At 49.8% G+C, this 23091-nt stretch overlaps 1 protein-coding gene across 7 annotated transcripts in view; it reads right to left on the reverse strand.

Annotated features, from left to right (window-relative positions):
• Positions 1-271: 271 nt before the first annotated feature.
• MTSS1 (MTSS I-BAR domain containing 1) overlaps positions 272-23091 on the reverse strand; it is a 165724-nt gene continuing 142904 nt past the window's right edge. Inside the window, exons 7-15 of one of the 7 annotated variants that reach the window (XM_060116308.1) lie at positions 16653-16810; positions 15345-15452; positions 13956-14053; positions 11445-11664; positions 6596-6790; positions 5118-5291; positions 4603-4765; positions 2853-3206; positions 272-2744 (exon numbers count right to left, since the gene is read on the reverse strand). In XM_060116308.1, the coding sequence (XP_059972291.1) occupies positions 2506-2744; positions 2853-3206; positions 4603-4765; positions 5118-5291; positions 6596-6790; positions 11445-11664; positions 13956-14053; positions 15345-15452; positions 16653-16810 (1709 nt within the window). In that variant the 3' untranslated portion in view covers positions 272-2505. Of the gene's footprint in view, positions 3207-4602; positions 4766-5117; positions 5292-6595; positions 6791-7627; positions 7748-11444; positions 11665-13955; positions 14054-15344; positions 15453-16652; positions 16811-23091 lie in introns of all 7 variants that reach the window. The other 6 variants (XM_060116311.1, XM_060116307.1, XM_060116312.1 and 3 more) reach the window with 6 other exon arrangements.

A 23091-nucleotide genomic window follows, 5' to 3' on the forward strand; every position in this document is an offset into this window, starting at 1 on the left:
TTGTCTGCAGACACAAAAGGTAAGGGTAGCAGAACTCTAAATGTTTGAAGTTTCTTTTTTTAAGGGTAAAGCCATTTTTAAAGCTCAACCAAGCCCAGCTAGTTTTAGTTCTTGGTAACTCACTGTTCAGGCAACTAGTGTTCTTAAAGTGCACAAAAATGATGTTATCAGTTTTCTAACTAAGCTCAGTCTGAGTCTCGGTCCATTTTCTAACACTTCACTAAGACCTCCACCTGAATTTTAATAAGACTTGAAATGCAGGGCTTTTTTTTTCTAGTGGTTCTTTATTTATAATGTAGGCTGAAGCAACTGATACAAGGTAAAAGGGAGACACGTTACACAATTATTATTTATACAAGTTTAGAACAAAAAACTGCACAGGGAGAGGTCAACTCTCAGTACAAACTAGCAACTAAGCCACAATAATTTACCTTTAGAAACGATTTCTTTATTTTTAGCTGTGACACTGCTTTTACAATATGCAAAAACACAAACAGAACTACCCGAGGCGTTTTGTCACATTCTTTCTACATTGAATTTGGCAACATTTTATATTAAATTTATTCAGATTATACTAACGTTTAAAAACTAAACAAGTGAAAAGCTGTACCAAGGTACAGTTACATCCATTTATTTCAAAGGTTTAAAATACCACTTTTATCTATCGTAATTACCTTGCAGTGATTTCTGCTTTTGCAAAAACCATCTCAAGCATCATATGCACAATGCATCAGCTACTTTTAGTCATCAAGATTGGTGGGCTAAACCACAGGCACTACTGTTGCTTATATTCTGTAAATGGAGCTTGTTTTTCAAAGAAAAAAAAGCTTAAACAGTTTCTAATAATCATGCCTTTGCTTGAAAGCTGTAACATAAAATGTTTTTGAGCGATCACAGCAGTGTTAAATGTTAATATAGAGAACACTGACTATACAGGTATGTTTCTTTCACATCCAGTGCAGTTATGTGTTAAAGCAGAAGATTATGTAATCGACGATTGGAGCCAACAGAGATCTGCAGGGTCTGTGGGACCCACCAGGCTCCTATTCCTTGAGAGGTTCGGTCCCAAACGAGCACTTTCAACTGACCCGAAGGGGCTGGCTTTCTTTTTTAAACACCATTGCATTCCCCAAATGTGGTCCCTTTGAATCTACAAATCTCTGCTGGCTTTAGGGGATGGGCATTATATCAAATTTAACTTTCACTTAGAAAAGACAAGACAGAAATCCATTCCAAAAAACATTACCTAGAATACAAAAAAAAAGGGACAGTATGGTGGTCAGATTCCCAGTGAGGAGAAATAAATCCTCCTCTCTTCGATGTTTAATTGGCTTCGATGAAGCCAATTAACTGCCATTATTTAAAAGAAGATAAGAAAAACAAGCCCCCAGACTGGTAAACACATTGGCAAGTTGCCAGACTCCAAGCTGGTTACCCTTGTTAAATCCGCTCCAGTTTTTCCAAAATATTTGGGCTTTTCAACGCACCCAGCCTGCTAGGCACGGTTAAGTAAAAGGCATTTGCTATATCTAAGAATTCCCTGCTAGCAATCATTTTTAAATGTTTTCACATTTTTTAAACTGCCTTACCCTTCTGGATGTGTTTGGATTCAATGAAAGTGGGTATAACTAACAGACAAGTAACTGCAGTGGGGGGTTCTATGTCTACCCGGTGGCGGCAGCATGCACGGGACTGGAGGTGGGTGCTGTGTGCAGTCAGGAGCGGTCGTGGGAGAAAGGAAGTCCTTAAACACCTACAGAGACAAACACTGCAACCCAGTGTGGCTTACTCGGATGCATTTACCATGAAGCTACTAGAAATTCAACCTACGAGGCTACTCTTAAATGTAACAGGATCGGCTGTGTTGACAGTGTGCCCCTCCCGCGACCCTCCCCCTAGTCCCAACACAGCCTGCCGTTTCCAGAGTTCCCTCACTGACCTAATATTGCGCATCAACTGACTCCCGCTTTCCTCATTCCGAATGTAGTATACTTGAATAAGGATTTTTACCCCTTACCCATTTTGTTTGTACATTACAATAACTTGAATTTGTGTCTAAGCCAGACTACTACAATGCATCTACAAAAGCTTGCAGGAAAGAAAAGAAAAAAAAAAAAGCTAAGTATAGTTATCCTTTTTTCTGAAATTACTACTTCGTGGTTCCCCTGCCCGACCTCCCCCCCTTATTATGCATTTAAAATTTTACAAAGACTTGTAAAAAATGGAATTTGGCACCTTCAGAAAAATCAAAAGGGAAACTTAAGATTAAAATGTGCAGAAAGAAAACTCAATATTTACAAATTAAAAGATCAAGGTTATGTCAGTTACATATGTTGCTTTTAATTCTTATCTAAAGGTGTCGAGTACTTTCAAAAGAGCTGTGTTCTGAGTTGCCTACAAAATCTTTTGTTTGATTACAGATTGGAATGGATCAAGACAAACTAGGTCTTATTAATTAGACAGTTCGTTCCCCACTGGCAGCATTTTTTGTGAGCCTAAGAGAGCCTAAGTGAAGCGCGGGGCTGAGCGGTCGTTTGTCGTGGTCTTCTTCAGCTTCACGCCCCTGCGGATGGCGTTCAGCATGTCTTCTCCTTGCGGGGCATCCCTTGGGCTCAGGCCTGCAGGGTCACTCTCTGGAATCTGGCCTGGGGAGGCAGTGGCGCTTGGGGGATCCCTTTCCTGGTCTTCCGCCTCGCTTTCTGGAATTGCTTGTCTGTGCTCCTCAGGGATGCTCGGCTTCGGGCCTGGAAGAGGAGGGTTGACGGAGGCTTGGCCGCTCCACATGGAGGAGGGCATGCTGGTGCCACCCTGGGGGCCCTCACCCACGGACGGCGACTCAGGGCTGTGCTCACCCCGCTCCTCGGGCCCATCTGGAGGGGCTGGCAACACCCCAGGGAGGTCTGGGACGGTGGGGGTCTTGACAGGGATCACGGGTGTTTTGATGGGGATGGGACCAGCTCCTATGGTCCCCCGGCGGACAGAAGGCTTGGTGGAAGGGGTCCGTCGGATGGTTGCAACCCCTGGGGTGACCATAGCAGGTCCGAGGGTGGTGGGGAGGCCAGCAGTTGAGGCTGGGCGCTTCGCTTGGAACATCCGTCGATAGGACTGGCTGATGTCGCTGTTTCTCGGAATGGTGGAGGATTTGTCAAACTCCTGCTGATCTGCCTCCTGGTCACCACTTACAGAGAAATAATCGTAATCTGAAACTGATCATAGGATCCGATTAGAAATCGCCGAGGCAGTGGCTGTGCCTTTTGGTTCTTTTGTGTTGGGAGGACAAAGGGCCCCAGAGGCCAGGTACTTCGCCCGCAATCTCATCCCAAGCCTCCCGGGGTTTCTGGGCCAGCCTTAGCAGCCCTCACCATCTAAGAACTCCCTGACAGGGACCGTCGTTTCGTTCACCAAGGGAACGCTGAGCACCAAGAGCAGCGCTGGACACAGCAGGCCCGCACGCAAACACCGCTGAGCGGTGAATAATGCAAAACCGCCAGGCCGCAGCGAGGCTACCTCTGAGCACCTCTGGGAGGAATAAAGGGGGTGGAAAGAGGAAGTAACCTCTACAAGCCCTCCAGCCCGGAATTTGACATGAGAGACAAACCCCACACGGACCATCACAGACCTCACTACCTCCCTCACGATCAACTCGTTAGGCGAGGGCTAGAAAAGCAGTGGAGCTACTGGTAACGAGTCTCCGAAAACAAGGCACAGAGACAGGTTCCATCAGTGAGGGGTGCTCACTTTCTCTCCAAAAATGGGGTCACATGGAGCGGGGGAAGCATACAGACTGAACATCATAGAGCTCACTTCTGAAGAGCAGCACTCTGACATTCGGGTAAGTTCTGGGGTGGGGGTGGAGCTGTGTGCTGTGTGAGGGGTGGTCAGCAGCGTCCCTGGCCGTCTCCCAGATGCCAGCAGCACGCCCTCCAGTTGTGACCACTAAACATGTCTCTAGCCATTGCCAAATGTCCCCTGAGCAGCAAAGTGGCCCTCCACTGAGACCCACTCTTCTAGAGACTTGGACTGAAGGACTGCCGACAGGCTTGGTCAGCTCTCACAGGTCTTTCCTAGCGACCAGCCTGCCATCTTGCTGGCTTGTGTGTGTGTGCTGGCGAGGGCGGTGAGGGAGGCAAGTTCATAGAGAATTTGGCTGGAGTTTGGGCTTCAGACTCTGACAGCCCTTCGACTCAAACTCCAGCTCTGCCGCTCATTGTGTGAACTTGGGCCTCAGTCTCCATGTATGTAAAATGGGGATAAATAGACTTATGACATAAACGATTGTGAAGAATAAATGGGAAAATAAAGAAAGTGCTTGGTACAAAGTGCCGAACACAAATGATGTCGTTATCATTAACAGCATCTGTCTGCCTTCAAATTGGGACATCCCTGTACCCTGATGGTGAGAAACAAACCAAGTTGTGAAATCTGGCCACTTTCCTGCATGGCAGCGACCCGACAACTACAGACGAGCCCTCCAGAGCATTCCAAGATGCTCTACTGTGGCTGGACAGACTCCCGCACGTCTGCCTCCTCCCAGCAGGGAGGGCCTCCTTCCTCACCTGGCACTGCTCAGGAAGCCCGGCTGGAAAGCTCAGGCTCTCCTACCTTGGGAGGGGATGGTGTCCTCAGAGCAGCAGGGGGTGGTGGTCTGGGTGCTGTAGCCGCTGGAGCACTGAAGCGAGTCCCGGCTGCTCCTCTGGGTGTCAAGCTGGAGGCCCCGAGACAGGGCCAGGGCCAGTTCCTCACAAGCTTCCATCTCCTCTCCAGGCTGCAGGTGGGAGGAAAGAGGCAGGTGAGCCACCAGGGCCATGAGTCCCCTGTCTGATACCCCCAGAGCCTTTCTGCATTCCTCGTCCAGTGGGGGCCTCAACAGGACTCCTATTCTGCTCCCGTGACCGCCACTGTCTGTGGGCCCAGGGGGCTGCTAACTTGCTTGGACCCTACCCAGGCTCTAGAAAGTTCTAGAGTCTAATAGCCATACAAGGCCTTCCCTGGGGGCCTTCTAAATGCTGTAGCAGGGAGTAGGGGAAAGGGGCTCGGATCCCTCCAGTTGCTGGCCAGCACGTGGCCCCCGCCAGGTCTTGAGGGGCCCAGCCAGCTGTAGAGAACAAGAGCGTCACCCTGGTGGCGGCCGACACAGTCATGCTCCGCGGCCTCTGAGCCTCCTCGGCAGCGGCGGGAGTGCCTCCCGCTGCGACGGGGCCTCCACCGCTGGGGTCTGGCTCTCGCTTGTCTTTGCGGCGCTGAAGGGTGTTCACCAGAGGCTGATCGTAGGGTCCTGGCTTGGCCCAGTCCTAAGTGGAACAAGTGTGGTCAGGCGCCAGGGCCTCTGCCTCCACCGGGAGGCCACAGAAGCCTCCAGACAGCTGCCCGCCCACAGAAGGTAGCTGGTCCCCTCGGGGGAAGCTCAGGCTGGGACAGGCCAGCAGCCCCTCTGCCCTCACCCGGCACTAGAAGAAGGGAGCAGAAAATCCTCTGGGGGTCCCCTGGGTACCTCCCCTTTCCTCCCATCCGCCCGAAGACTGAAAACCCGCAACAACGGGGCAGGTAGCCTGAGGGAGACTCAGTTACAGCCATCAAACAACTGACCAACTGCCTATGGTGTCTGAAGGCACTGGCCAGTGGAGAGCACATCCCCAGGGACCAGGCCCTCCCTTCCCATGTCTGGGGGCCCCCTGCTGGGGCCTAGCAGCTCAAGTGACCTCACTCGCCCGGAGTGGCCACCGGGGGGCGCTAAGGGGACTTCAGCCACTCTCCCTGAGGCTGAACCTTACTTCTGGGAAACCGCCCCAAAGGGCGCTTCAGGATGTGCTCTCTGAGGTCCTCACAGAGGAAGGGAAGGCCCCTGGGCCAGAAGAGAGATTCTGAGGGGTCTGAGGGGCCCGCACCACTTGTGAGGGAGGAAGTCAAGGCCTGCTCGAGATGGCGGGCCGCCTAGGGGCCTACTATTCAAGTTAGGGACCTCCTCTCCAAATAAAGGTAGAATATCCCCCTGGCATCAATCGGACTTGCTAGGAAATAATATAAAAACTTTTCGTTTTTATATTAAAGCAAACATGTTTTAATATAAACAATTAAGACTAAAAATAAAGTCTGCAGGTCCTTTTAAGATAAAACATAATAAGCCAAACCACATTTTGGGGCATGGTTCTGTTACCATGGCCCAGTAAGGGTTCAAGGGAACAGTCTGGGGAACGTGGCCGAGGGGGACAATCCTCCCTGATAACAGTGACACCCTCAGGAAACCCCCGGGAGGGCAGAACTTGGACTTACAACTTGGGAGCGACATCCCTGCAATGCCACATCTGGGTCTACTGGGGTCTTACGGGGGTTAACTGGTGTCCCCTAAAGGGAGCTCCTCCAATCTCAGCTCCGTGTGGACATTCCTGTCTCAGCGCTGCCTGCTGCTTTCCGGTTCTCCCCAGTGGGAGTTTACTTAGGGAGGAGGTGTTATGGGGAAGAAGGCAGAGTGTGAGAGGAAAGGGGTGGGGGTGGGGTGAGAATCGTGGGGCAGCAGAGAGGTGAGCACAGAGGCAATGAGGGACGGGGGAGAGGGCGAGAGGGCGAGAGGGCGAGAGGAGGGCGGAGAGACACAAACCTTCCAGCTAGGGATCTGAGATGACGGGAACATGCCGGGCCCAATGGTGTAATAATGAGCGTAGTCTGGAAGGTGGACAGAGGTGGCCCGAGGGAGCAGGCGGGAGGCGGGCAGGCAATGAGGGAAAAGGCTCGCCCCTACGGGCCCCACGTGGGGCTCGCTTGATAAACTATAGTGAGAAAACCCGTTAGACAACTGGAAACAAACAAAAAAAGGGAGGAAAAAAGGAAAAAAAAAATTAATACAAGAGGATGAGTGTGGAGATACAAGATGGCATTGACATTCAAGGGACGGGGGAGATCTGAATATTTGCAAATAAAACAAACATCAGGGCTCTGCCACTCATGGATGGTCCAGGATGCGAGAGAAAAGCGCTACCGGTGCAAACAATGCCCGCATATTTGACACCAAGTAAGTATTCAGTTGCGGAACTATTTTATCTACATTTTAGAATAGTTTGGAAATGAGCAGTGTCCCTAATGTTTGGTGCTCTCAATGGTTTTCGATTATTTCACCAATAATTTCATAGTGACGGTGATTCGCTCATCTCGTGCAAATTTTAAAATTCAAAAGCGTCAACTGAAAGCTGTTCATTCCAGGTTTCCAAAATCATCACTGTTCAGGAGCAGATTCCAAATCAGGGTGAAGGGTGGGGTGATTGCAACTAAAAGGCAGGAAAGCACACAGCCTCGGACGCAGTGAAGTGTCACATCCAAGGGCACGGTGAAGAGGAGGCCATGGTGGGTCGGAGGGTGCAGGGGAGGGGAAGGGGGGAAGACGGATGACCATCCATGTCCTGGGAAGAAGCCTTCACACTCCGAGTTCCCCATACCCCTTCCTCTCCCTCTGGACGACCGCAGAGTCATCGCTCAGGGCCAGGCACCCATTCTGGAAAAAGCCCTCAGTCCTGTCCCTCCCTCTGGCCCCAAGAGGGGCCACGCTTGGTGGAGATTTTGAGTTTCCAGGTTCCTGCGGCTGTGTGGGGAGCAGCTGGCAGGGGATGGGGGAGAGGCTGGGACCCCAGCCGGTCACCTTCTCCGTGGACGCCCAGGCGCCCATGGTGGAGCCTGAGCTGACTGAGGTAGGCGAGCTGCACTCGCTCACGGACTGGCAGGTTTCCGAGGCTTCAGAGGAGGCCGAGCTGGACGAGTTCTGCAGCCGGGGAGGGGCCACACGCCACCGAAAAAGGACGGTCATAAAAAATAAAAGGGTGGGGGGGCAGGAAGGGAGAAGGGCACGCACGGAGAGACAGACATGCATACAGAAGAGGGAAGGATGAGAGAAGCAGAGGGTTAGGGTTATTTTTTCCCCCAAAGCTGCACCAACACAGAGGCCTCCAAGCCCTGGAAAGGAAGCATGAGACCCAGCGAGCCCCAGACCTGCCGGACTGCAAGGCCCCCAGAACCCCGCTGTCTGTGTGTGTGCCTGGCACGGGGGAGTGTGCTCAAGGCGCTGGACTCCCTGCGTTCTCTAGGGCCTTTCTTCCTGTGCCATAGGCCCAGGGCCCAAGGGATGCCATGACTTTTACATCTCTCAGGTGTCCAGGCGTTACTGCCAAGAGGACTGACCCCCAACTTGGGTTTTTGCTCCATGTCTGCCTAGAATGGCTCTAATTCCTGGACTCTCTCCCTTCGTCCCATGCAACCTCTGGATGTGGGTGGCTTCCAGCTATGAAGCTGCATCTTCACAAGACATGATTTTAGGTCTCTCTGCCTGGGGAGTGATTCTGAGGTTTGAGGCAGTGAAGCCCAGTGGTTAGGGCAATGTTTCCAGTGGCCGTCATAGGGAGAGATGAAGCATCCTGGCGAGCTCTGGGACATCACGGAAAGGAGGTCTGGCTTGCGAAAACGTCTCTTCAGCCTGATTTTATTAACCCTCCAGTCCCTGCCAGTCTCCCGGTGTTGGCCAGGGAAACCGCTCCCAGCTCCTAACCTTGGACAGAGGCAGAGACTGCCTGTTAGCTCACCACTACCTCACGACGTTCTGGTCCTGTCCTGGCATGTGGCAGGTGTTTAAAAGTGCCGAACGGATGAGTGACAGTGACCATCTCTTCCATGTAACTGGGTCCCCCAGGATAGTGCTTTGGGCCCACCCAGGTATCTGCTTTAAGTTTTCTTCACTGTTAACTGCAATCTCATCCCATTCGTATAAGGAAGTCTGCGCCTTGTCTACTATTTCCCTGGAAGCGTCCCTCTATTCATGGCAAGGCGGCCAGATGCGTGTTTCTGTCCACCCCTTTCACCCGCCAGAGAAAGGCTCCTACCAAAGGACAGATCCTTAGCCTCCCATCCTGCAGGAGCAAGGAACCGAAAAGGCATTCCACAACGCATGCCGCTCCGAGGAGCCCAAGCAAGGCCAGGCCCCGTGGGGGAGGTTCTGGCCACTTCCCCAGCTCGGTGTCTGGTTAGCCGTCCAGGATCTGAAGTCTGAAGGTTCAGACTGAAGTCTTTTTTCTGCCACTTCCCAGTCAAGGAACCATGGGCTTAATCTCTCTAAACCTCAGTTTTTTTTCATTTTTAGAATAGGGATCCATAATATCTATCAGATGAAGATTAAATGAGATCTTGTGTGTGTGTACCTCTGTATATCAACTATAAATAAAAATCAGTTATCACCAGGACTATTTATTTTGGTTCCTGTCACTCAAATATGTTCAATTTTACTGAAAAAAGAACCAGTAAATCACCCCAGGACTGCAGGTTCATATTTTCTTTTTGACTTCCTCATTTTTTTCCTGAAGAACTCCTTGCCTTGATGGAATGAACAGTTCTAGGCAGGAGCCTAGCTGCACACGTGGTCCATGACTCCTGGGCGCACATGGCACAATTTGAAAAGAGCAGAGTGGAGGAAAACGGGAGAATTCTGAACACATCCTGCCACGTGGCATCCATTTACATCTGTGTACCTGAGGGATCTCCCCCTTTCGGGGATGTTTGCTCCCTTCCTCCCACCCAAATTAAGGTAACACTACTTCCTCCAGGAGATTGTACTCTCTGGCCTGTGTGATGTGTACAATTTCCTTAAATTTCCCCTCTGCCTTAGAAGCAGCTGTAATGCCTTTTTTAAAAAATAGAATTCTCAATTAAATTTTGCAGTATCCCTGAGTTTATTAAAACTACCCTGGAGTTGCTAGTCAAGCGTATCTTGGGTACCGGCTTTCAGATTTCAGTAAATCCCAACAAGCTGCCTTCCGCTTCCCTCGACATTACTGGAGACAGAAAGCCCACTTCATTCAGCCTGATCCACACACGCACAGCAAGGCTGGAACACACAGCTGCTTTTTTTTTAGAAAGGAGTGTCAGTGCACAATACCTTGTTAATGTGTCAGTTGTTAAAAACACACAATGACGCTGCACATTAGAAAAGCCTTTGAGGAACGGCAGATCCCTGCTCCCCCTCTGACCACTCTCACTCTCTGCTTGCAAGACATGCAGGTGCTGTTTAGTGCCACACATAGTGGGGACGGACAGGGGACGGGGTGGTGACCCCTCAGAGACTGAGCCAAAGCACCCCAAGCACAACAGGACTTAAAGCTGCAGCTCCTGGCTCCAAGCGTTTCCATTCGAAATTGAGTGTCGACCCCAGGAAGACAGAGAGAGGCCACAGTGCCCGGGGACGGCTGTAAAATGCCAAAAGGAGCACCGGGCTGAGCAGCTCTGGGTTCACCATTGTCAGCCATGTCACGCGAGTGACCTAGGCTCCCAAAACACCTCAGATGCCTCTTCTACGTAGACTGCTCCCCCGAACACTCTGCCAGGGGCACCTTATGGCCAGGGCGGTGCAGAAAGGGTGCTGGACCAGTTGTCAGAAACCCTGGTTCCAGATCCCCAACCTGCAGGTCACATAACTGTGCAACTCGGGCAAATTGCTTTACATCTCCGAGCCTCCGTTTCCACAACAAAACAGGGATAACAACACCCCGCGTGGTTGTTGGCAGGACTACACAGTTAACACGGGCAGAAGCTCCTAGGATGGTGCCTGGCACACAGGAGATATTCGGTGACTGTGAGGCAAATTGGATACCTGGATGAACAAGACAAGCACGTGACCTTCTGAATCCCAAGGATCTTGAACCAAAGGCTGTGGTCAGCCTCAAAATGTACACGACGGGCTCGGAGCCACCATGCTCCCCAGCGGATGGTGCTGAGAGGCACCCTGGAGGTTCACGTTTCCCGGTGTCTATAGGTCAGGTCCGTGCTGCTTACTAATCTAGAGGCCAACCCACTGGCACAAAGAGAGGACAGAGGGGAGCAGGTGAAGGGTGCTCCAATGCCCACCTCCTGCCTCCTGCTCTGGCTGGACCCATTGGCCTGGGCGCCTAGCGCCATCTAAGCCAACTGTGGTCAAAGAGACTCAACACCTCCCCTTCTCCCAGGAGCAAGGTGCCAACAGAATCATGTGCATGGGCTCTGAAGATGCTTTCTCATTCTCAACACAAATTGATAAAAGGAAGCTGAGAGTGCCAGGGCAGGTCTCCAAGGCACTGTTCAATGACAGAATCTCCGCCCCCATTGGCAAGTGCCCATTAATTACTACATCACGCTAAGCCGGGCACTTACAGGGATGCCAGGGAGTGGCCAAACCTCTTTGAGTCTGTGTACGTGTGAAAACTCCCCAAATCAATGCAGTGACTCAACCATCACCGGCATGATGATCGTAAGCTTCAACCCCCCACTTATGGTATCTCTCCCTTTAGGGGAGCAGCTCCTCTAGAGATGAGAAATTAAACCAGAGGTTTCCCGTCAGAAGACAGGGGTCTGGCCAAGCCCAGGTCCCTCTCTGGTTCCAGCCACTGAGGGTGGTCCAGGCCCCAGGTGCTGCGGCTGCTCCAGGAGCCAAGGACCCTTACCTGGTTGGGGGCCTCCGGCGGCATAGGCGATGGCGACTTGGACTGGAAGGCGTCCTGGGAGATGAACCCTGAGTCATGGGAGGACACGCTGGACAGCCTCACGGGCGCCTGCTGGGCCAGGCTGGAGCCGCGGTAGCGGTAGTGGGAGCTGGGCGAGTGCGAGTGGGAGCCGTGGGAGCCGCTGGACCGTGAGTCGCTGCTGTTGACACTGTTCAGGCTGCTGCGGGGGCAGCGGGGGACAGACGACATGGGACGACAGGGGAGAACGACGTCATGCAATCAGCCCCCGGCCCCAAGAAGCAGTGCAAACGGCGAGCCATGTTTTCAAAACACCCCATCATTAAACTAACAAACAAAACGGTTTTTCCTGTGAGCAAGGCGGGGAACACCAGCCACAGAGACTCAGTTCTCCGACGGCACAACCGGGCGTCCTTAGGATGGAGGCCCGTGATTCTAAAGCTCTGTTCTGTCACCGACCACCAAAGCCAGGGGAGCCGATGTCCGCGGCATGAAAAGGGCTCATCTCATCTGCTCGCAAAAACTGTGACCCTGAAGCCAAAACAGCTAAGGCTTCAGCATGACCCGGTTGGAACACCCAAGTGCCTCCTTTCGATGGACCATCTGGGTCCAGGAGACCAAAGTCAACCCGGCCAACCATCACTCGGCACCCAGACACTCCTCAAGGAGTCCCCCGTACAGAGTATCAGCAAATCGACTCTCTTCGTGTCCATGTGTTTTACATTTTATTTACAAAGTTGGTGCTTTAATGAATGGCTTGACCCTGAACACAGGTTCTCTGTTAAAATATCTGTGGGCCCGGCAAACAGAACACCAGGCAAGAGGCAGGCAGCTTTCAGGGACTCAAGGTCATCAATCTAAGCTGTTTGCTTCCAGGATGGAACAGTAAACAGGATTTCAGAAAATGACACATGCCTCTGGTGTTCTGTCTGCGTTCCATTTCCAGGCGTAAGAGATACGTCCTACACTCTGTCTAATCACTCAGATCACGAAACCCAGAAAACTGAACGAAGTCTCGTGGTCCACACGAGCAGAGCTGACATACAAGAGCAGCTGTAGAAGCATCAGAAGGCGTGAAATAAACCACCCAGCCTGGGATTAGAATGTTTGTGGTTTCTGCTCCTAAACCCGCAAGAAATTCTTGTCAAATTTTGCAAACTCGGACAGCTAATAAGGTAGTCTAGGGCTGCGTGACTGTTCTATACCAGAATTGCTTGGTGTGAATGTTCCAACAGGTATAGGGGAGTGTGCTGGAGGGAAATCACTGGGGACATTTGCCAGGGATAATTATCATGATTTTTTGCTTTTCCCCCAGTCAGCCAGAAGAGGGCATTTGGAGACTGACAACAAAGTTCACTGCAATTCCACTGCAGCAAGTTCAGAACTGGTGTTGTCCATGGGACATGATTTTCTATGGAAACTAAAACGGTAGAAAGAAAAGATACTCATGCAGCTTTGTTTTATACTCATCGAGATAAAGTTTTCTTGGTTACCAAACAAAAAACATCCTCAGTAAAAAACTTGAGTAGATGTGTCATACACACGAACACACACACAGCCCACAGAGGATGACAAGAAACCAACATCTTCAGGTTGCTGAACGTCAGGATAAGCATCTGAAGTCTGAACTTCCTGCTCCGTGTACACTGCACAAGCTCAAGTATGAAATGAAACACACACACACACACGTGTAGAGAGATATTACCAGACACAGATTCGGCAGATCCATCCTGCTTTTTACCCTCAATGCTAATTCACAGGAAGTGGAAATTCATTTGGCTTTGAAAAGTCAAAGAAAAAGATTAGCAGGTGAAGTGTACCAAGAAAGGAATGATGCACGAGGATCACGGGATGCACCCTCATGGGAAGAGAATAAACTTGGCAGTCAGCAAGCCAAGAATGGGGCTGAACAGAAAACTGCCAGAAAACAGCGTGGCCAATGGGAGAACTATTCCAGTGGATTCTCACTGTGAGTCACTAGGTAACACTAGTGCTTAACAGAGCAGTGATGCGAGTAGTGGGAGTGGTTAACAGATCAAGAATTCTGTTCACTTTATGAAGCCCTGAGACAAAACTTGGGGGGCAAATGAGGGCAGGAGCCACTGTTACTGCCTTCACTTGTTCTGGAGACAGCAAGATGAGCCTGCACAAGAATCAACCTCTGTTTGCCCTTTTTTTTAGCCCATGTGCTTCTTACTCTGCTAAACAGGGAAGATCCAATGCGAATTCGTAAGATGGGAAAATCCGTACGATGTACACTGAGTGAGAAAGCTGTGGCCACTAGTCCGAGACCTGATGGGATTTTCCTTATGACCCAAAACTAATCCAGAGACTAAAGAGTGAGACCAAAATCATGATGGGATCCTTTCACCTGATCACCATTTCCTGCTTAAAATGAGCCATTTTAGAGCTCAAGACTGACTCTAATGCTCACATTAGCATAAAGAAAAATGCTGTGTCCCCAAAGCAGTGGCCCAGCCGGGCCTCACTTACCTGCAGACACTTGATTTGCGGGACATGGTGGTGCTGGGGGAAGAGGGTGGAGTCTGGTACGACCAACTGTAATCAGAACCTTTCAAGTCCAAAATCACCTAAAGGGATAGAGCCAGGAGGGTAAGCAAGGTGTTGAGAAGCAAACGTTATCTGTCCAATCTTAACAGCCATCATAACGGTGGAAATTCTGCCATCATCGAGGAGTGGGGATCGAAAAACATGCTGTTAAGATTTTTTTTTTAAATTAAAGAAGCGTAGTACCAATCCATCAACGTCACAATCCTTTTTCTGAGACAAGCAAAAATATAATTAATGCGGAGAGGGGAGGAAAACCATGACATAAGTCATGGAAAACCATGACAAAAAAGAAAGAGGAAGATTTACAGTTAGTTACATTAACAATTTATAAGAGCCATTTACACCCAAGGTTAGAATTTGTAGGGTTTTTGCTTACACCACCACATAGACAATAATGGGTTCAGGATGTGTTGATCTTATTACATTACATCTTAGCTACCTGATATTCAGTGGTCACTTGTGCCCTGTTTGACCCTTAAAACCTGACAGAATCAAGAGAAACCAATTCTTTCACAATGACTTCTACATCTGTCTCCCTTACTTGACAAAGAGCTGTTTGAGTACAAGGTCTACCTTCCATTCATAAGTAGGTGCTCAATAAATGTCTACTTACTGAGTGAATGACTGCAGGCTGTGGTCTGATAAACACAATTTCATAGGATGGAAAATATAAGCTCCCAAATTTGTCTTCCTAGTTGGCTCCCAAGGCAGTGATAAGAATTTTATACAAAAGGCAAAGGCCAGCACATGATTTATCACCTGTTCCCCCAAATAGGTCTCTTCCCACTGGATACAGTGTTAATGTCACATGAACCAAATGAATCAACATTGAAAAAGTCACCTTTTTCATAAGATAAGAGAAATCCTCATGCACTACTTACTTAGAATGGGAGAAATTCAGTGAGAATGATTCACAATGATGACCAACATACATCACTGTCATGTCCCTAGGAGAGTTTATTTCTAGAGGGTCGGCGAACACATGGTTAACAGCATGGGCTCTGGAAATTGACAGCTTGGTTTAAATCCCAGTTCTACCAGTAACTACCTGATTAAGTGACTTTATCTCTCAGTGCCTCAAGGTCCTCCTCTGTAAAATGGGGTTAATAGTAGAGGAAGTCTATGTAAAGAGCTTAGAGCAGAGCCTGGTACACAGTAGGTGCTGTATAATGACTAGGGAAGATGATTACTAGGCTTCACAATGTAAAACATGAATGTTATTTAAAATGAGATATTGCCACAAGGAACCCTCAGGGCCTTGAACCTTTGTCTCTTCGGCTTTCTCTCCCATGCTTACCCCTTGACTCCTACCTGTTCACTTGAAGAGGGCAGTTTGTGAGGGTCCATGGTCAGGCTTTTCAGATCTTCTGATATGGTCTGCAGGTGAGTTATTTCCCCTAGCATTGAGATTTCTTCTTCCTGAAAGTAATTCACAACCTGTTATGAGTGATTCACTTTATCATCTTGATCCAACTGTTTTTATTAGGGACACTATCTAACACTTTCAGCTTTTCAGAAAAGGCATGCAGGGACTGGTACATCTTTGCTGAAGCCATTACCAGCCCTTTTTTGGAGGAAGTGGAGAGGAAAATGAAATCAGCCATCATCGTGGAGAGACTTGTGCACCTGGGACAGGGGTGAACAAGCCACAGCCAACACGTGGGCCTTCCTTGAAGTGTCTGGGGGCTGGCGGGCCTGCTAGGGTGGTCCGCCTGTGTGTCCTCATGGGCTCCTGCAGCACAGCCCCTCTGCAGGCCACGACCCGCCCTCCCCACCCACGAAGTCACTCAGCTTCAGTGGATGACAACTCTTTGGAGATATTTTGGTCCAGATCTGATAGCCCTTTGTGACAGCACATGTGTGTTCCCTGGAGGTTAACGTCCCCCTTCTTTCTTGTTTTTTCCACCAACTTAATCAAGGGCAAGTGAGGCAGGAACGGGGGACTATGGAAGAAACAGTCATTCACGTCACCAGAGCACCAAGCTGCAGCTGTGGTACCAGGGAAGAATGAAGGAGTCAGGGAAAAGTGCTCAGGGGAAGAACTCAGACTTGGGCGTCTTGCTAGGGCGGAGCAAAGGGAGTTGGGGCACTTCCACCAGCTTCAAGAACACCCACAGCATAAGTTCTCAAGGCCTGCAGCCGATTTCCTTAAAAAATAAGCCTGCATTGACTCACTGAGGCTTCTCCCATATTAACCTCACAGTCACTCCTTGGCATTCAGCTTGGTCAGTGGGTCTCAAAAGCAGCTGGAGGACTTGTTTAAAACCCAGATGACTGGGTCCTCACCCCCAGAGTTGTGGATTCAGTAGGGCTGGATTGGGCCTGAGCATGTACGTTTCTAACCAGTTCCCAGGTGCTGCGGCTGGCCTGGGGACCACACTTTGAGAATCACTCTGCAGGGCCTTCTTGACTTGGGGAGAAAAAGTAAGTGGAACCATCATTAGAACATAGAGTGGGCCGTGCAGCCATCAGCAACTTGCAGACAGCTATTCATCCATAAAAATGACTCCACCATCATGATTCCCGACACACCGCAGCTTCTTAATGCCTCCAGGATAAATAAGGAGGCTCTCCTCCAAACTGGCAGTTCACACCTTCTGGCACTTTCCACTAACTCACAATCACGGGCCGCAGCATAGAGATGAAGCTGCAGAACCGGCCACGTTCTTCGATCAAAGCCCTCCGGACTGCCTGCTTTTCTGTTTCTTCCAACAGGAGATACTTATCGTTGACGTCTTGGAGCGCGCTGTCCAACTGGGGCTGGATGTCGCCTCGCCCTGCAAACGAAACAAAGCCCCAAGCTTGGCATGCTGAAACACCAGCTCCTGGAACCAATGCCCTCCTCCCTCAGGTCCTTGCTGGAGTAGAAACCACAATTTTCCAGGACTTTTCAAAAGTATGTATTTATACCCAGAAAGGATTAAAAGAAGCTGTTTTCTAGGACCAGCCACTTCCAATTTCCAATGCCCAAAGAGCCTATTTATCCTGGTTTATTCATGACAAGTAAAATTTCCTGGGGTAACTCGTTCTGACCTGCATTCTGAAGAGGCTAAGGGATGAACAAGGTGAGGGCCTATGGATGTTGCCAAAAATGGGCACAAGCTGGCTTTGTTGGGTCATCCTCAATGAAAGAGCCTCTGTTTAGACAGAAGTTTCTGTCCCAGAATACAAAGGTGGCAAGCATCAGCTCTCTTGGCTCTGGGGGGCCCCTGGGACGCCTTGGCAGTTACTTTAATTCCCTAGTGGAGAGTGCTGAATGCCCTTCCTGTAGAACAAGCCCAGCAGCAGAAACACCTGCAGTCAGGTCTCTGCTGGTGGAGGACTGAAGAGGGCCTGGGTGCTGAGCCCGGCCCACGCCTGGGAGTCATCTGGCCCTGTCCACACAGCCCGGTTACGCAGAGGCACCCATTTCTAGACTTGTCGACAATTCTAGAGCTTGGTGAGGCAACTGTCTTTATAAAGTCTTATTTGAATGCAGCCACGCCCATTCATTTACAGGTCGTCTATACCCGCGCTCGTCACAACTGCCGAGTAAAACTGCTGTGACACAGACTGTTTGGACCCTGGACTTAGATGATTTACAATCTGGCCTTTTACAGAAGTCTGTATAAACATGGGCAAATAGGCACTGTGTCAGAGGGCGTGGCTACTGTAAACCTGATCTGGGGACAAGAAGGGGACTGTCCCCAAGACCAGCTCCTGAGCTTCCACACTGGGCTCCCATGCTCACCTACCACCTGAACCAGAGGAAGAATTTCTAAACTCCTTCAGGATGGAGGCTTGGACTCTCCAAGTCCAGCCCCCAGTGAAATGTCACCTGTGTATACAAGTACTCAATAGGTGTGTAATAGGTGTATACAACAAGTACTCAATAGATGCTTTAAACAGAATATTGGAGTGGAGGGGCGGTAGGGGTTATCCAAGCAAACCTGCTCCCAGTTCAGAGGAGGTGGAGGCCTAGAGAAGGGGAGGGGCTGTCCAGGGCCATTCAGGGGGGCAGGCAGAGTCAGGACAGAGCCCACACCGCCTGACCCTCTGACGCTGGACCCCTCCTCCTCCTCCGCGGCTGCCTCAAGCCGAGGGACTGGATTCCACTCGCCTCCTGGGAAGGGGCCTGACCGGTCACCACGTACCCCTCCTTAAGAATGCGAAAGCCATAGAGCAGGAGTCCCCAACCCCTGGCCTGTCCGAGGCCTGTTAGGAACCGGGCTGCACAGCAGGAGGTGAGCGGTGGGCAAGCAAGGGAAGCTTCGTGTGTCGCTCCCCACCGCTCCCTCCCCCTCCCCCTCGCTCCCCACCACTCCCCACCCCTCCCCGTCCCTACCCGTCGCACCCCACCGCTCCCTGTCACTCCCCATCGCGCCCTATTGCTCGCATCACCGCCTGAACCTCCCTCCCCAGACCCAATCCATGGAAAAATTGTCTTTTATGAAACCGGTCCCTGGTGCCAAAAAGGCTGGGGAGCGCTGCCGTAGAGAACACTAAATGCAATGTGTTATTTGGTTTGAAAAAGTAGAGGGTCAGGGAAAACTGCCTCGTATGTAGGAATATATTCTGTATTTTCTCACAAGCAGATGAGAAAGCTTCATTTGGAAACAGAGGCAGTCAGGCGTCAGGAACATCCAACTAGCAAAAGTCACTGGATTTTTGGCAGGAGTTAAGTCCTAAGCTAGCAGAATAGGGGACTATCATGGGCAGTCAAAGGTCACCCTCGAAACTGCCTTAGGTGGCATTCAAGTACAGTCCGTGCCCCGTATGTGGAGCCCTCACTAGTCAGGTGAGCACACACGTATGCTGGGTACAGCAATACACAGTGTTTAATTCCACGCTGGAGCGATTTTATCCAACAATTACGTTACGTGAGAATTTGCTCTGAGAAGTTTCGCTGTACTTTCAAGGTGACCCACTCACCCATTCCTCCACTCAGTCATCGGTCACCATCTCCCATCCTCCCCACCCCCCCATAATTCTACCAGTTCTTCCAGTTTCTCTACCATGGTCACTGTTTCCATTACTTCCGCCAGGATGCCAGAGAGCCACCCTCACACATTACCTGGCCCCTGAGTCACAAGTTTCACAAGTTTTTAGTGGACAAGACACTTGTCAAAGCGTCCTCCCATTCTCTCAGGGGACTTGCAGGGAAGCAAGGGCTCCCTCTTGACACAGGCCTCATGGAGGGTGGGCAGGTGGGTGCACCTCCAGCCCCATGAGATTGGGAGTTTTCTCTATTTTTTTTTTTTTTGGCCACGCGGCACACTGCAGTCAGGGATCTTAGTTCCCCGACCAGGGATCGAACCCAGGCCCTCAGCAGTGAAAGCATGGAGCCCTGACCACTGGACCACCAGGGAATTCCCCAGCATTTTAAAATAGAGGAAACTCTGGGAATTCCCTGGAGGTCCAGTGGTCAGGGCTCCATGCTTTCACTGTGGAGGGCCCAGGGTTCAATCCCTGGTCGGGGATCTAACATCCTGCAAGCCCTGCGGCACGGCCAAAAAAAATTTTTTTTTAAATAAATAAAATGCTGTCTTGCGCAGATGAATCCATATACACCAAATGTGTACATGATACAAGCCCTCTGGTAATGAAACTCCCTGTGCCTCTGCAACCTGCCAAACAGCCTGGCCAACCCCGGGCCCTGCAGGTGAGGCCACATGGTTGCGGCTGCTCCAGAGGCCTCCTTGTAAGCCTCTCAGCCTCTACAAGGATGCTCCAACTAAGGAACCACGGAGGGCTGCAGACCAAGTCAGCGTGTTCTTAACTCCAGAGGAGGGAGGTCTGATGATGGTAGCAATTTCTTTCAGTACCAACTTATAAGAAATTGGGGAGGTATCTTTACGTCCTTTCACAAGTTATAAGGCACACACCTATCTGTAATTAATGACACTGACTTTTAAAAATACACTGACAGGGCTTCCCTGGGGGCGCAGTGGTTGAGAGTCCGCCTGCCGATGCAGGGGACACGGGTTCGTGTCCCGGTCCGGGAAGATCCCACATGCCGCGGAGTGGCTGGGCCCGTGAGCCATGGCCACTGAGCCTGCACGTCCGGAGCCTGTGCTCTGCAACGGGAGAGGCCGCAACAGTGAGAGGCCCGCGTACCGCAACAAAAAAAAAAAACAAAAAAAAACCCACTGACATAGGAAAGCAAAGTGACTAGAACCAAGTGTTACCTAATCTAATCTGGTAAATATAAACTTAAATTATTCTATGATTAGTCAAGTTATTTTCAATGTGTATTATGTTATAACTAAAGGACTTCCAAATTGTAGTATTCTAAAATAAGTATAGGGCTTCCCTGGTGGTGCTGTGGTTGAGAGTCCGCCTGCTGATGCAGGGGACACGGGTTCGTGCCCCGGTCCGGGAAGATCCCACATGCCGCGGAGCGGCTGGGCCCGTGAGCCATGGCCACTGAGCCTGCGCGTCCGGAGCCTGTGCTCCGCAACGGGAGAGGCCACAACAGTGAGATGCCCGCGTACCGCAAAAATAAATAAATAAATAAATAAAATAAAATAAGTATAATCTATAAAGACTGCTATAATTATAGAGAGTACATTTCCATGTGGGATATATCATAACCTAAAAACACAATCTTTATTTCTTAAATTCACTAACACAACATGTAATTACATTTATAAAAAAACTATTTTTTTAAATTTTTTTTTAATTTTTTTTTTTTTTGCGGTATGCGGGCCTCTCCCTGTTGTGGCCTCTCCCATTGCGGAGCACAGGCTCCGGACGCGCAGGCTCAGCGGCCATGGCTCACGGGCCCAGCCGCTCCGCGGCATGTGGGATCTTCCCAGACCGGGGCACGAACCCGTATCCCCTGCATCGGCAGGCGGACTCTCAACCACTGCGCCACCAGGGAGGCCCAAAAACTATTTTTTTAATAAAGAAATTATTCCATGTCTCTGTTGGATGTACTGGTTTTAAGATACAGTCATCTTTCTAGGTCCACAAATTCAGAGTTGTATTGGCACTGACTTAATATACAAAAACCTGTTCATTTCCCTCCCATCAGCAATGTGAGGAGAGCCCCTGCTGATGACCTCAGTACAGGTCCTGGCCATGCCAGCCCCCACGTGGACCTGACTCTGTCACCTATTTCACCTTTGTTACTGCCACCCTCACTGTGCCACCTTGATCTCTCACCTGGACAGCTCCATCAGCCCCTAATAGGCCACCCTGATTGCACTGAGACCAGCTCGCCCAGAACAGCCCCAAATTCCTTTCAAAATGCAAATCTTATCACTTTTCAGTAGCTCCCACTGCTTTCAAGAAAAGTCTAATGTCCTTAACATGGCCTGTCCTGCAAGGCATGCATGGGTCATCTTCTTAGACCACCCTCTGCCTCTCCTCCTCCCCTCCTCTGTCCACTTCCCAGGCGCTTCTTCAGGGTCTGGCTCCATACCTACACTCTCCCTCCCCACCTGTCTAGCACCTGTTCATCCTGCAGGGCCCGGTTCTCCACGAAAGCCCTCCTTGAACTCTTTCACCAGACTAAATTCTCTTACTTGATTCTCAGAAGTTCCTTATACATACCCTTCACGACACTCCTCCCAATTCTAATTTTATCTTTATTTCTCCAGTTCTTTGATTGATGGCAGTCTCCCCTACAGATCAGGAAGCCCCACGAGGACAGAAACCACAAATATTTTTGCTCAGTGCTGTATCTTCTCTGTCAGCACACCTGCTTGTAAGGCAGGTACTCAAATATTTGCGAATGAACGAGGCACTGATATAATAGCCTGATCTGAGTTTGCTCACTGGCTCAACCATCATGCCCTTAAATGGCCTAACAATGGAAAATGAGCAAATTCCAGGGCTGTCCATCAGCCAAAAGAAGAGAGGAGGTGCCTTAAACATGCTTTCCAGACAAAATTCCTGAGCAAAGCATTGCTTGTGACCTTCTCTGGAAAATCTAAGTCAACTCAGTCTCGAGAATTTCTTTTTTCCCCTGCTGGTTTCCAGGTCTTGGTTGGATTCATGCTGGAGAATTCCGCTAAACAACAGCCAGCAGCCCCTTACTCCCTGCACAGGGGAAGTCATATGATTATTCTCTTTACAAAAAATGCTCCTGGGGCAAAGCACTATTAATGGGCACCATGTCATGGGCCAAAGCAGCACCCCTAAAGGAGAAAAGATTTGATTTTTTTTAAAGTAGATAGAGGTCACAAAGCTTTCTGGAATGAAATCAAGATCCCATATTTTCCCAACATTTACATTTTAATTTTCCTTAATCTACATACACATAAACGTTCAACACAGGAATTAACACCCCCATTTGGCAGAGGGGGAAACTGAGACTGAGGGAACTAGGATGGCTTGCAAGTCCCTGAGCGAGGAATGGGCACAGGCAGATGCAACCCTCCGTCCTTCTCATTCAGAAGCCCACATTCTTTGTAGCTTCAAGCTCACAGCAAACATAAATCCTGGGAACAAGGCGGAAGGGGCTAAACATTCTACATAGTAACAGCCTGATCAAAAAGCCAGTCAAGTGATTAGCGTTATCTGGAACCTCCCAGCCTCTTCCTACACGCACTGCAGCCCATACCTGAGCCTCGTGGCTGAACCAAGCCAGATGCAGGCAAAGGGCTTTCCAACGGGCAAGAACCAACCCAAGACAGACTGGGCCAAGCTCACCGTCAGGAACACATCCGAAGTCCTCTTTGCCCCCAGACAGACGTATGGAGAAGCCATTGGAACCCCACAAAATGACTTCCATCTGCCCCTGACACACTCATGCAAATACCGTATTTCATCTGAAGACGCCCACTTTTTCACGTTTATACCTTACAAATTAAGATGTCTTACAGTCAGTGGGGATGTCATCGTGTAATCGGCATTTTTTTTCATCATTCAGAAAATAATAGTGCATCTTACAACTGATGGCATCTGAAGTCAATGGAATACGGGACATAAATACTGAAACATGGGGGTACAGTTTCAGAAATAGACATGCAAGGTGATGCTGGAGATTAGAATTTGGAGTGAAAAATTCTCTTTTTCCACCAAAAGGTGGCTATCCTTATTATGGCTACATATATCATCTTCTACTCTTAAT

The sequence above is a fragment of the Mesoplodon densirostris genome, chromosome 13 (genome assembly GCF_025265405.1).
Source record: "Mesoplodon densirostris isolate mMesDen1 chromosome 13, mMesDen1 primary haplotype, whole genome shotgun sequence".
Taxonomy (NCBI): domain Eukaryota; kingdom Metazoa; phylum Chordata; class Mammalia; order Artiodactyla; family Ziphiidae; genus Mesoplodon; species Mesoplodon densirostris.